The 14,448-nt window shown below is 41.8% G+C and overlaps 1 protein-coding gene across 4 annotated transcripts in view; it reads right to left on the bottom strand.

Annotated features, from left to right (window-relative positions):
- Positions 1-14,448, bottom strand: part of SLC44A1 (solute carrier family 44 member 1) — a 73,806-nt gene that overhangs the window by 15,642 nt on the left and 43,716 nt on the right. For all 4 annotated transcript variants that reach the window (XR_015261417.1, XR_015261416.1, XM_086770119.1 and 1 more), the window contains exons 6-9: positions 8,975-9,144; positions 7,057-7,146; positions 4,881-5,008; positions 2,698-2,884 (exon numbers count right to left, since the gene is read on the bottom strand). Coding sequence is in view for 2 of the 4 variants with exons in the window: in XM_086770119.1 (XP_086626245.1) it covers positions 2,698-2,884; positions 4,881-5,008; positions 7,057-7,146; positions 8,975-9,144 (575 nt within the window). In the remaining 2 variants the exon portion in view is untranslated. The remainder of the gene's footprint in view (positions 1-2,697; positions 2,885-4,880; positions 5,009-7,056; positions 7,147-8,974; positions 9,145-14,448) is intronic.

Raw genomic sequence — 14,448 nt, 5'->3', positions numbered from 1 at the left:
GTTGGGGGCTCCAGAACTGGACACAGTACTCCAGGTGGGGTCTCACCAGGGCAGAGTAGAGGGGGAGAATCACCTCCCTCAGCCTGCTGGCCATGCTTCTCTTGATGCAGCCCAGGATGCAGTTGGCTTTCTGGGCTGCAGGTGCACACTGCCAGCTCATATGGAGCTTTGCATCCACCATCACTCCCAAGTTCTTCTCCTCAGGGCTGCTCACAATCCATTCCCCGCCCAGCCTGTATTTGTGCCTAGGATTGCTGTGATCCACGTGCAGGACCTTGCACTTGGCCTGGCTGAACTTGATGAGGTTCTCATGGGCCCAACTCTCCAGCCTGTCAAGGTCCCTCTGGATGGCATCGCTTTCCTCCAGCATGTTGACCACACCACAGAGCTTGGTGTCATCAGCAAACTTGTTGAGGGTGCACTTTATCCCACTGTCCACATGGCCAACAAAGATGTTAAACAGGGCTGGTCCCAGTACTGACTCTTGAGGAACACCACTCATCACCGGTCTACACTTGGACATTGACCACCACTCTCTAAGTGTGACCATCCAGCCAATTCCTTACCAACTGAGTGAGTTGAGTTGATGAGTCCGTCCATCAAACCCATGTCTCTCCAGTTTAGAGAGAAGGATGTCACGTGGGACAGTGTCGAATGCTTTGCATAAGTCCAGGTAGATGATGTCAGTTGGTCATCCCTTGTCCACCAATGCTGTAAGCCCGTCATAGAGGGCCACCAGATTGGTCAGGCATGATTTGCCCTTCATGAAGCCATATTGGCTGTTACCAACCACCTCCTTGCTCTCCATGTGCCTTAGCATGGTTTCCAGGAGAATCTGCTCCATGACCTTGCCAGGCACAGAGGTGAGGCTGAGCAGCCTGTAGTTCCCCACGTCTTCCTTGTTTCCTTTTCTAAAAATGGGGGTTATATTTCCCCTTTTCCAGTTGGCAGGAACCTCACCAAACTGCCATTACTTCTCAAATATGATGGCCAGAGGCTTGGCAACTTCATCTGCCAGTTCCCTCAGGACCCATGGATGCATCTCATCAGGTCCCATGGACTTGTGCATGTCAGAACTCTCCCAGGATAAGCTCTATTTCAGTGTGTTAACCCACATTGAGATGTTTCATCTTATACAACAGTTATATGAGCAGCTGATGAGAGTCAGAAAAACACTGAAAGTAACATCTCTGTATAAAATGCTTACCTCAAAAAACATTGTTTTGACTTAGCATTGACAGAACCTTCTCCATCTTCTTAGCTATGCTTTTATGCTTATATAAAAAAAAAATCAGTATTTTCTTGTGAATAAATCGAACTGTTGAACTAATTTTGGTTTTAGTGAATAAGCTCTTCATAAGTGTGGGCTTCTTCTCATACACAGATAATCTACACTTTTTCAGTTCTCTCAGTTTGGATTGAAAAGATTTGTCTCTATTTGCATAAAGATTTTGTTTAACTGGTGTCAGTGGAAACACTAAGTGCATATAAAGCTAAAACCAAAAACTAGTCTTTGCAGAATCAAGGTCAATGAGTTCTGTCAATAACATATAATATCAGCCTAAATTCTACTACAAATTTAGTCCCTATGCAGTGGTCTAACTCACAGAGTGAAGCATGGGACTCAGACTTAACTCACTTTCAGAGGAGAACATTTTTTGCATGTAATGAAAACTAAAAACTTCAACAGTAATGAGAATGAGAACACGTCAATTCTATTACCTCCACCCCTTGACAAGAATTCAGACTATGAAATAAAAAATACTTATCTTGCATTATCCTGAAATAGCTCTGTGACCTGAAACATTACTACTTTTGGATCAGCAGTAAACAATAAATTTCAAAATTCTAAGGTTTTAATAATGAATGATAGTCTCTATTGCCTACAACTTAATTCAAAATAACACAGACATCTCCCATTTAGTTGCTAGATTTCTCTGCTGAAGTAACTAAGATTTGGACCTATAGGATCAGCTAATTCTAGAAGCTCTTGTCAGATCCTGAACGCAAACAAAGCTGTTCACAGCAGGCAGAAATTCAGAGTACATTGGCTGCTCTCAGAAAAAGCAGAAAAATCTCCCTAATAATCCTGGAAAATGCTGGAATAATGCTGGACACCTAAGTTATGAACAACTGAAAACTACTTCCAGTACATTTTGTGAGACAGTAATTTTGTGCAACAGTCCTTTTATTACTATGTCTTCATCTGCGTGAGTACTGGCTACAATATAATACCTTTTGAGATCAGCTGTAAGATTAGGCTGGTTTTAGCCTGTTTGTGTAAAATTAGAGGGAATTATTTGAAAAATTGTTATAGTAGTCTTACTAATGGAGTCTTGTGGTTTGAACATGCCAACTCGCATCAAATCAAAAAGTCAGTTTAAGGCACAAAGCAACATACTGGGCATTGAGTAATTCAAATGCACAACTAATTTTGTTTTTAGTGTACAAGCTCTTCATAAGCGTGGACTTCTTCTCATACACAGATAATGTAAACTTTTTCAGTTCTCCCAGTCTGGACTGAAAAGATTCTAACTTTCTTGATACAAGTATTTTGAAGTGACTGAAGTAAACAAGAAAAGAAGGACAATATGTGTGTTTTTTTACTAAAAGTTATCACATACTTTTTAAGCAACTCAGCCTGAAACAATACAAAACAATGTGGAATTTATTAGAATAAGCCTGGTAACTGCTTACCTGTAGTACCAAGGAAAAGCAGGACTGTGATCCAGTATGTCCAGAAGAGGATAAGCACAAAGAATGTCCAAAATGGCTGGAAGACTAGCAGTGGCAGGTGAATGAAGACCTTGCCGGCCACATGGAACAAGGCTATGGTGAGAGCTACTCGTTTGCGCATAATTAACATTATCAAGAACAAGATAACCTAGAGGAAGAAGTTTCCAAATCACATTTTAGGCAACTGAAAAATAAGCAAGCTATCATGTCGCACAGCTAGGATATTCAAACACAGCAAATTAACACATGCACTATCTATAAGATCACAAGATCAAAATGTAAAACTTCTGTCAGCTTCTTCTGGTGATAAATTAGTTTCCATGTTATCCTTTTGGGGAATTCCAGTCTCATAATTATGTATTTGGAATCATCATCAGCTTTAGGCTGTTAAAATTAGACCAGACTCTATCCTCATTTATGTTCTACAAAGCAGTGATATCAGCAAGATTTAACACAGAATACAATGAAACATTTACATTTGAGCGTGGTGTGGTGATCTTGTCACGTAAGTTAGTCAAACATTTGTTAACAGTAAGGTCAGTGACTCCGAAACCAACAGCAAGGCCTAAAGAAGACCAAATTGGTTTGGTAATCAGTGTTAGTATTTCATAGAATCATAGAATCATAGAATGGTTAGGGTTGGAAGGGACCTTCAAAGGTCATCTAGTCCAACCCCCCTGCAAGGAGCAGGGACATCCCTGACTAGATCAGGTTGCTCAGAGCCTCATCCAGCCTGGCCTTGAACGTTTCCAGGGATGGGGCCTCCACCACCTCTCTGGGCAACCTGTTCCAGTGTTCTATAACTCGCATCGTAAAAAATTTTTTCCTAATTTCTAATCTAAATCTACCCCCCTCTATTTTAAAACCATTACCTCTCGTCCTATTGCAACAGGCCCTACTAAACAGCCTTTCCCCATCTTTCCTGTAGGCCCCCTTGAGGTACTGGAAGACCACTATCAGGTCTCCCCGGAGCCTCCTCTTCTCCAGGCTGAACAGCCCCAACTCTCTGAGCCTGTCCTCATAAGAGAGGTGCTCCAGCCCTTTTATCATCTTCGTGGCCCTCCTCTGGACCTTCTCCAGCTGGTCCGTGTCCTTCTTGTGTTGGGAGCTCCAGAACTGGACACAGTACTCCAGGTGGGGTCTCACCGGGGCAGAGTAGAGGGGGAGAATCACCTCCCTCGACCTGCTGGCCACACTCCTCTTGATGCAGCCCAGGATGCGGTTGGCCTTCTGGGCCGCAAGGGCGCATTGCCTGCTCATGTTAAGCTTCTCATCCACCAGCACTCCCAAGTCCTTCTCCTCAGGGCTGCTCACAATCCATTCCCTGCCCAGCCTGTATTTGTGCCTGGGATTGCCATGACCCAGGTGCAGGACCTTGCACTTGGCCTGGTTGAACTTCATGAGGTTGGCACGGGCCCACCTCTCCAGCCTGTCAAGGTCCCTCTGGACGGCATCCCTCCTTTCCAGCGTGTTGACAGCACCACGCAACTTGGTGTCATCGGCGAACTTGCTGAGGATGCACTCTATCCCACTGTCCATGTCGCCAACAAAGATGTTGAACAGGGCCGGGCCCAGCACGGACCCCTGAGGGACGCCACTCGTGACCGGTCTCCACATGGACATTGAGCCGTTGACCACCACTCTCTTGAGTGCGGCCATCCAGCCAACTCCTTATCCACCGAGTGGTCCGTCCATCAAACCCATAACCCATTTCAGTTCACAATGATCCTTCTGTAAATGGAAAAAGTCTGGAAACAACCAATTTCAGAAGCAGGTCTAAGGACTTTCAAATAAATTGAAATTACTAAGTCCCTCTGAACTGGAACCTAAGAAAAACCTCGTAAGTGAAATTGGATTGGGAGTCCAGTATTGCACCTATTCTTGGAAGTCCCCGTGGACATTTTACAGTAGAGGAGAGTAGCTACAGGGTTAGAAACTTTCTCCTGACTCAAAATCAGATATTAGAGAACAATGTGTGGAAGTGAAAAAAAACAACCAACCAAACAAAATTTGACTGCAGAGCTTGCAGTACATATAAACTCCTCAAAAATGTGTTCAATATAAATTTTTGACCTGAGTAAAAAAAAATAGACACCACCAGGAAGACAGAACAAGAAAATAATATAGTCATTAGCAAAGCATACCGTGAAGACTGTAGCTGAAATGGCATAGATCAAGAGAGCCTGAAGATTGTCTTTGGCTATTTGAGTCTCAACAGCACTGGCAGATATTCGTTGCTTAGCATAGAGCCACCACAGGACTCCTGTACCACCTATGTTTTAGATTAAAAAAAAAAACGGTAAGTGAAAGATGGTTCTTTTATGTGACACAGTCATACTACCTACTACATAATAAACTAAACCTTTTCTTCTTTTTAATTCTAGTCTGGTACCCAAGAGCACTGATGCTTAACCCAACAGGAACTTTTGAGGAGGTGCTTAGTTCTCTGTTGCCCTCTTCTCAGGTGGATATACTCTTTGCACAGTCTCACCCCACTATGACCGCTTAAGAGACTTGCAGCTCTTTGACTCTATGTTTTAGGGTGAAGTGCATGAAAGGACTAGTTCATGGGGAGCCCTAACAATGAAGATCACAGCTCCAATTAGGTAACAGAGGAACAAAAAGAATAATAAAGGGTTATATGGTACGATGTATGTACATATAATAAAGCAGGGAGTAAGAATTTATGAGAGGAAACAGAGAGGGACCTTTGGATTAGGATGCAAAATAACAAGAGAAATAAAACAAAAGAGGAGTCTACAAGTCCTAGGAATACTAATTGAGAAGGAACAGCCCTGATGATGAAAACAGCACCTCAGGTTAATGACACATAGCTATACCTACATCAGACAATGTCTTTTGGGTACTGGAAAAAACACCAGTGAAAGGCACATGAGGTACTTTCTTCTAACACCTATTACGAAATCCTAGCCTTATGGCCAGAATGTCATTTTCCTATTCTAGCTACCTTTCCAAGATAGAACTTCTCTTAAACACAGGACTCCAGCCCCTCAGGGAGATAACCTTTCCCCTATGATACTTTTTTTTTTTCCTCTTTTGATTGTCTTTCTCTGTTCTGCTGTTATTTCTGAGTCAGCTGCGTAAACTTATCTAGAGATCACAAGTCTTTGCTGAAGGTAGTCCGTTCAGGTCTAAAATGGAGAATGCTCTTTTGGTGTCTCCTAATCAAACAGTGAATACAGAATGAGCAGTATGTCTCACAAATGACATGTTCTTATTCAGTCTGTGTAATGGATGCAATTTTTTAGAACACAATAACAGATGGCAGTAAGATAAGTCATTCAACTCTTTCACTTAACATAGTTGTTCAGCTTCTAAAGAGAATATAATTTTTTAAAAATCTATTTATTTTCCTTTTCTGTGGTCACAGATCCAGAGACCAGTAAGCAGAAAAACCAAGTGATCCTGAAGACATAGATGGTCTGCTGATTTGTTTTCCCATCCTTTGCAGTCATGAATTGCAAGAATTAAATTGCTAGTGCTTTCTAACTTGATGATTCTATTTTTGTTCCTTCCCTACAGTCATCTGCCCATACATTTTGGCTTAGCTACTGTGTACCAATAACAGAAAACTTCAGTTTTACAAATGTAAAAGTTAATGTGATAATCACATTTGGATGACACAATCTTTCACCGTTACCAAGACTGCATGGCTGGTTCTACTTCATACATGATCTAGGTCATGCAGGACTTCCCGAGTCATATGGAAATACAAAGATTTGACTAGAAATGCTAGAAAAGCACCTTTGCTTTCTCTCCTCAAGAACCTGTCTTAGATACACCTACAGAGCTACTAAGAAGACTGAATGGGCTGATGGACATGTCAAGGTTGCATGGACACACCTATATCCTAAGGTCCTCTGAGGCTGTATAAACAGTAGTTGCCCTTTGATTCCTGCATGGTTGAGTACGCCCAGTGGGTGGGTATGCCATCAGACACACTCAGACTAGATGCCTTACTGAAATGTCTGAAAGGCAGGCAAAGAAGCAGACAACATTTAGGGCTGCGCTACAAGCATTGCGAGGAATATCTCATATTGCCTACATAGGCTTTAGTGAGACAGACTGACAGGAAGCTTGCCAGCCAAGCAAGATGTGCATCTAAGGAGCAAGGTACTCTCTGGGAGAGAACAGCAATTACAAAGGTGGCATTTTTGACATATGTCTTGCAAGGGACTCAAAGGAAAGCTGAAGGGAAATGCATGATCCAAGACCTGTGCAGGATGTAGCTGGCCTGAGGACATGGACCACAAAGATTAGAACAGGACACTCAGAAACTGAGAGACAAGCAAGACTTACCGAGTGATCCCAGAATGACAAGAATTGTTAAAATCCAGACAAGCACTCTTGAAATGTACCTGATTATAACCATCAAACTCATGGACAACACTGCAAAAGAAGACAAACAAAATAAGCCGAGCACTTATTTCAAGTAGAAATAGCCTTCCTAATTCTCCCACTGCACTAAGGTAACTTCCTTCCAACAGAATTTTTAGACAGAGATTTCTTCTCTGAGTCTTAAAAACTCACTGCACAGACTGTTAAGGAAATTAGGTACCTCTACAACTTCTGCTTTGATACTGTTCATTAAAACAAAGAGAGCATAAATACATTTACACGATACATTAAATACAAGACACAATGTGTACAAACAGACAGAGATTTAGACAATGACAAAACAGAGACCAAGACATGATAGCAGTCTGAGTCTGGTGACATGAGCACACCTCCTGAGGATCAGAGAAGAATTTGCACTCAAATACACTTGTCAAACAAGTGCAGACAATGTGAGGCCTGTGCATTCCAAAATGTCATGCCAACAAGAAGTAAAAAAATTACGATTTTATTTTCAACATTCAAAAGGAGTTCTTTAACATGCTTTGTTCACACAGTTCCACTGTCATTCAGGAACTTCATGTTCTGGCCTTCTAGAATCCCACCCAGCTAAGATGTAGTGAGCAGTTACATGAAAGCCACGGGAACCTGGCTTCCTGAATCAGACAACTTTACCCATTGCTTAAAAATAAATAAATTCTGTTTAACTATGAAGGTATGAAAAAAATTGTAAATTAACTGTATGTAAAACTCTGTACCAACTTCTGACTTCAATCAAATAGTAGCACTGCTGATCAGCCACTAGCTTTCAGACTCAGAACAGTCTTTCTACCATTACTACCAAATACTACAGCTGTCAAGATAGAAGAATAATCAGCTTTCCAGCTATAGTTGAAAAGATACTCAATGGCTTTTTGTGGTTTGTTTATTTTTTAAATGGTATAATGGTACCTAGCATCCTTTTAAAAAAAAAAAAAAAACAACACAAAGGCAGACTGAAAACAAAGGACTTCTTTATCTGGTACAGCTTCGCAGTGTTTCTTTCTAAACCACACACTGCTCATACACACAGCTAGTATCTGGAGCCTCTCATTTTAGGATTTCAGATTTTATACTTAGGAAGAGTGAAATAGACTCATTAGGAAACTAATTTATGTGGGCGAGTAGCATTCCATTTGAATTCACAAGACTTTGTTAAAGACTTCACTCTAGTGCAATGTGCCATGCTATGGGCCAGAGACATCTCGCAGCTCTGAGATTCAGCACCTCTGTACTGCTGGGAGTTTCCAGCTCTTCAGACAAGGCGGAGATTTTCAAAGGCCTGAAGTTTTTAATTTCGGGGAAAGGGGAAGAAGAGGATAACATACAGTATAACAAACATGAACCTAAGTTTCTTGTTTTCCCTCTGAAATTCTCATACTCCTGCACAAGTATGTTAAATTAAACAAACAAAATCCCCTAGACTCTAGAAGAGTGTGCTACTGTGCATTTCCCACCCTGTCCTTTTTATTTGTAAAAGATTTATTTGGACTTGGATTGGCAGAAGATGAATATTAGAAACGGGAAAGGGGAATACTATAATAAAAATTAAGAAAATGGGGATACTCTGTTAACTATACCAAAACTAATGTTGGCTAATCAACAGCCACACATCTTCTATCTCATAATCAGTGGAAGAGGAGAAAAAATAGGAATGTATATGTATATTGCTTCTGAATAAGTTACCCAGCTGTCAAACAAAATTTAAAAAAAAACATTCTGAACCATTTTCTAAGGGCTTATTGCTATCATACATGTTTTTTTTCTCATATTGTGGTTAGAGGGTGTTAACAATCTCCTAATGCAGTACTAAGAAATATCTAGTAATGAGAAAAACAATTACCTAGTGATAACAAGCAAAGTCCCATTATAATCTCTTTGCTGGTCATAACTCCACTAATCAGCCTGTGTAAGACACTACTGTCACTGACAAAGGTGATCAGGGCCTCTGCAAACTTGGCATAGCAGGAAATGTTCACAGGAGCACAGCGATGGAAGAATGGAATAGGTGCACTGGTGACACAAGAAAAAAAAAATAAGAAAAAAAAATTACTCCTACTTAATATAAATGCCACATCAACACACAAAATGAAAGGTGAATAGATGCAACCATTCCACCCTCATAACATCATAACCAGAAACCATGTGTTGAATGCACAAGTGCTGCTGGAATGAGGATGATCATAATGGGAAGTGATGCAGTTCTTACAAGTTACCCTGTGAGGCTGAAGTGCACAGTCCAATAGGAAATTGCTACCCTCCCACCCTTAAATGGCAAGGCTCAGAAAATACATATTCCTATTTCCGCTCAAACGTCTCTCATGCAAGTGTCAGATGGTGAACTAGCAGCTGAAACAATGCCTTTCACTCATGTTAGAATGGAATACTGGCCCATATTTGCAGCAAAAGAAATCCCAGAATGACAATGCTCTTACTTGCAAGCATACATTTTATGCTAAAAGACATCAGCACTTATAACTGCTGCCAAGGAAAAACAATGTATTTATTCCTTGTCTGTGCCCATTCTAAACTTGCTCTTATATTGAAGATTACAATGGTGGTGCTTACTTTCATTAGTTTTGTTAAAACTGTGCACTACATTCTTTGAAAAACATGCAGAGATGCTTGTAATGTTTCATTATTCCTGGACTGTTTTGGAAGCATCCTGCCCAAAAATACTGATGCTATGCATTAAACTTTGCAGAAAGCTCAGCAGAACCTGTCATCAGCTCCATCACAGGAAGATATAAGAGAGCAAAACCTTCACTTTAAAAGTGGGTAATTTTGTTTTCCAAATGTTTCCCATTAGGTAGCTGCCTTTCTTGCTCATGAGCACTATGAGCAAGACCTCTAAGTGGTCTATTACATCTTTTGATCAATCTCCCCAATTACACTTCAGACACATGTTCCATGAATTACTTGTTCCTTTTCGTAACTGGATCCAATCAAAGAAATATCTTTCGTATTAAGACAGTCTTTTCTTCTACCCTCTGTATTTTTCCACCCTGCCCAATCTTCCTTACTTAAAAGATTTCAGTGGACTGTAGCAGCAATGCACATAATCTTTTGCAGTTTCCCCATTTCAGTAATGACCTATAAACCAGCAATTTTCTGTACTCAGTAACTATTTGTTAAGTCCAAGCCTTTCCAAAATTCTGTCATTTTAAACACGTAGTGAGTAAATCAGCTGTCTTAGGCACATCCTTTCTATGCATTCTTTTTGGGGAAAAAGAAAAGATGACACTCTGAAAACTATTAGTGTGTAATTATTCTGTATGGAATTTGGGAGAAATGATGATCGCCTCTATTACCTAGGTAATTAGTAGATCCTAGGTTTTTGTTTGAAGTGACTGATGATTGTGAATTATATGGTTTTAAACTTACTTTGCTCAGCAGGTAAACTTATTTGAAGATGCTTATATTGATGGTCTACTTTTGGGTAATGATGAAGACAGCAGTTAAGTACAGCAAAGTAATGGTGAACTAGTCACAGTTGTTAAAAACCAAATTAAATTTATAATGATGGCTGCCCTATTTAAAAGGCAGTCCACATATCCTCTCAGCCTCTTACAACATAGTCTGTTTTGGAATATATAGCATACTGCAGTTCATTATATGCAATAATACTAGAAAATACTGAAATTTGAGAGATTTATTTAATTGCTAACTATTCCAATTTTCCAGAAAGCCTAGAGCATTCAGAAGTTGTCAATATCACTAACAAAGCTCAAATTTTGAGCTGGGAGTAGGCAAAGGACTGTCATTCCTGCATCCAAATACAAAAATATCCATTTTTTAAAAGGAGATCTAATGGGATTAAATTACTGTTCCAAAATACATCCCAACAGAGCAAAACATTCTTTATGTCTACAAGGGTTTATACTACTCATCTAATGTCCCTTAAGCTACAGAAATTTCACTACGCATTTTAAGTTACCTATTTTCATGCACAATAACTGATTTCTAACTTCGTTGTAATTAATTTTAAAAAATTAGGTTAGTGGTTCCTATAACCTGTTTTGAGTACATGGCACTCCTGAAAATCCACCTTTTTGAGATCTGCTGCTGTTTCAGTGGTTCTGATTGAATGAGTAGGCGGGGTAAGGTGTCTTGTTTAATAAAAAACGCTGATCTAGTTGAAGATGTCCCAGCTCCTTGCAGGGGGTTGGACTAGATGACCTTTAAAGATCACTTACAACCCTAACCATTCTATGATTCTATTCTCCGTGACCTGCACTGTTTTGTATGGCCTCTTGACTATAACTTGGTATATAACATACTGAAATGGAATTATAAGTTTCTGAGAATAACAACACCATGCTCAAATCATGAACAAAAGCAAGTAAAGTTCAAGCCAGCAGATGACGGTGTTAAAAACTGTATTTTTAAGCAATATTCAAACGAAGTTAAAAGACGTATCTGATTGTTCAAGTACTAGATTTCAGAAGAGAGCTTTATCTTCTCACTACTACAGCTGTGCATATACAGCTGTATGCGGGGCGCCTTGTTGGGATGCCACTGCTACCTAGTTGGTGCCACTACCAGCTCCTAGTTGGAGTGCCACTGCTACCTGCTCCTTACAGGCTCCTCAGGGGCAACCCCTTGGCACAGCTCAGCACACCTGGTTGATACATAAATGCTGCACAGAGAAGCTGGATAGGTTTTCCTCTAGGATCCTCTAAACAGTGAGGTTCTGCTCTACTGAGGCTAGGCGTGGTTTCTGGAAGAAACACGTATTGCTGGCTGCATTGCTAGACTGCATTGTTATGTCAAAGTTGGATGTAATGCCTCGAAGCTGGAGGATCAGAGTCCATTGAGAGGCGGAGCCTCAACTGAAGGCCATGAAGAAGCCTGGTCATCAAACAGAAAACATCAGGGGACAGTCCTCACAGCATACACTACCTCCATCTTATGGACTTAACAGGAATCATGGTTCATGCCTCTGACAGATAAAATCTGAGAGCAGAAGTGTTAGGTAAGTTCTTCCTGAATGCCTTAGCCTGCAGAACACTGAGTTTTCATTTGTTTGTCTCCACAGGATTCCATTTCCCCTCCAAATTACACTAATTTACTCAAATAATTTAACTACAAACATCTGAAAAACAGAGTGTTTTACAAATACAATATTGGCATTTCTTGCCTTGGGGCATTAAGTTTAGACTTTTCAATCTCAAAAATATTAAAACATATTAAACATTTTATTAATACAAAATAAAAAAGGGGAAATGCTCCACCCACACAATAGCTTTTCAAAAATAACTCTTGATGTAGTTTTTGTGAGGAATTTACATAGTGTCATTAGAGCTCTGACACACTGTTTTATCCTGTTCTCTTATTAAGCTATATTCATTCAGACTGAATGACATGGGAACACAAAGTGAGAAAAGTCAGTATAATTCTGGCAAAAATTAAGACTGACAAGCCTTTTCAGTATGCAAGCTGGCACCAAAGTTTTAATTTGTTTTTGTATTACAGCTATAACAGCTAGTTAGCTGCATGGAATATTAATCTGATGTGGGGAAAACTAAAAAAAAAAAAGGTTAATATTCCAGCTGCTACTTATTGTCACTGCAATACAAAAAAAATTATTCACTGGAGAGGCTACCATGCAGACAAGAGAGACTTAAAATTAGAGGGTTTTGAACTGACACAATTATAAGGTGCAAGCAGGGACTGCAGGGATGAAGAACTGCCCATTGTACTCGAAGAGCAGGTTCGGGATCATCTAAGGAACCTGAAGGTGCACAAGTCCATGAGTCCTGATGAGATCCATCCTCGGGTCCTGAGGGAACTGGCGGATGAAGTTGCCAAGCCACTGGCCATCATATTTGAGAAGTCGTGGCGGTCTGGTGAGGTCCCCGATGACTGGAAGAGGGGGAACATAACCCCAATTTTTAAAAAGGGGAATAAGGAAGACCCGGGTAACTACAGGCCGGTCAGCCTCACCTCTGTGCCTGGCAAGGTCATGGAGCAGATTCTCCTGGAAACCATGCTAAGGCACATGGAGAGCAAGGAGGTGGTTGGTGACAGCCAGCATGGCTTCATGAAGGGCAGATCGTGCCTGACCAATTTGGTGGCCTTCTATGACGGGGTGACGGCATCGCTGGACAAGGGACGAGCAACTGACATCATCTACCTGGACTTGTGCAAAGCATTTGACACTGTCCCACACGACATCCTTCTCTCTAAACTAGAGAGACACGGGTTTGATGGACGGACCACTCGGTGGATAAGGAGTTGGCTGGATGGCCGCACTCAGAGAGTGGTGGTCAACGGCTCAATGTCCATGTGGAGACCGGTCACGAGTGGCGCCCCTCAGGGGTCCGTGCTGGGCCCGGCCCTGTTCAACATCTTTGTCGGCGACATGGACAGTGGGATAGAGTGCACCCTCAGCAAGTTCGCCAATGACACCAAGCTGTGTGGTGCCGTCGACATGCTGGAAGGGAGGGATGCCATCCAGAGGGACCTTGACAGGCTGGAGAGGTGGGCCCGTGCCAACCTCATGAAGTTCAACCAGGCCAAGTGCAAGGTCCTGCACCTGGGTCATGGCAATCCCAGGCACAAATACAGGCTGGGCAGGGAATGGATTGTGAGCAGCCCTGAGGAGAAGGACTTGGGAGTGCTGGTGGATGAGAAGCTTAACATGAGCAGGCAATGCGCCCTTGCGGCCCAGAAGGCCAACCGCATCCTGGGCTGCATCAAGAGGAGCGTGGCCAGCAGGTCGAGGGAGGTGATTCTCCCCCTCTACTCTGCCCTGGTGAGACCCCACCTGGAGTACTGTGTCCAGTTCTGGAGCCCCCAACACAAGAAGGACATGGACCAGTTGGAGAAGGTCGAGAGGAGGGCCACGAAGATGATAAAAGGGCTGGAGCACCTCTCTTATGAGGACAGGCTGAGACAGTTGGGGCTGTTCAGCCTGGAGAAGAGGAGGCTCCGGGGAGACCTGATAGCGGTCTTCCAATACCTCAAGGGGGCCTACAAGAAAGACGGGGAAAGGCTGTTTAGTAGGGCCTGTTGCAATAGGACGAGGGGTAATGGTTTTAAAATAGAGGGGGGTAGATTTAGATTAGAAATTAGGAAAATTTTTTTTACGATGCGAGTTATAGAACACTGGAACAGGTTGCCCAGAAAGGTGGAGGCCCCATCCCTGGAAACGTTCAAGGCCAGGCTGGATGAGGCTCTGAGCAACCTGACCTAGTCAGGGATGTCCCTGCTCCTTGCAGGGGGTTGGACTAGATGACCTTTGAAGGTCCCTTCCAACCCTAACCATTCTATGATTCTATGATTCTATAATATTTAATAAAATTGCGACAGAAA

The sequence above is a fragment of the Chlamydotis macqueenii genome, chromosome Z (genome assembly GCF_036417535.1).
Source record: "Chlamydotis macqueenii isolate bChlMac1 chromosome Z, bChlMac1.mat, whole genome shotgun sequence".
Lineage (NCBI taxonomy): Eukaryota > Metazoa > Chordata > Aves > Otidiformes > Otididae > Chlamydotis > Chlamydotis macqueenii.
Note: the sequence above shows the minus strand (reverse complement) of the source record. Positions and strands in the feature narration are given on the sequence as shown.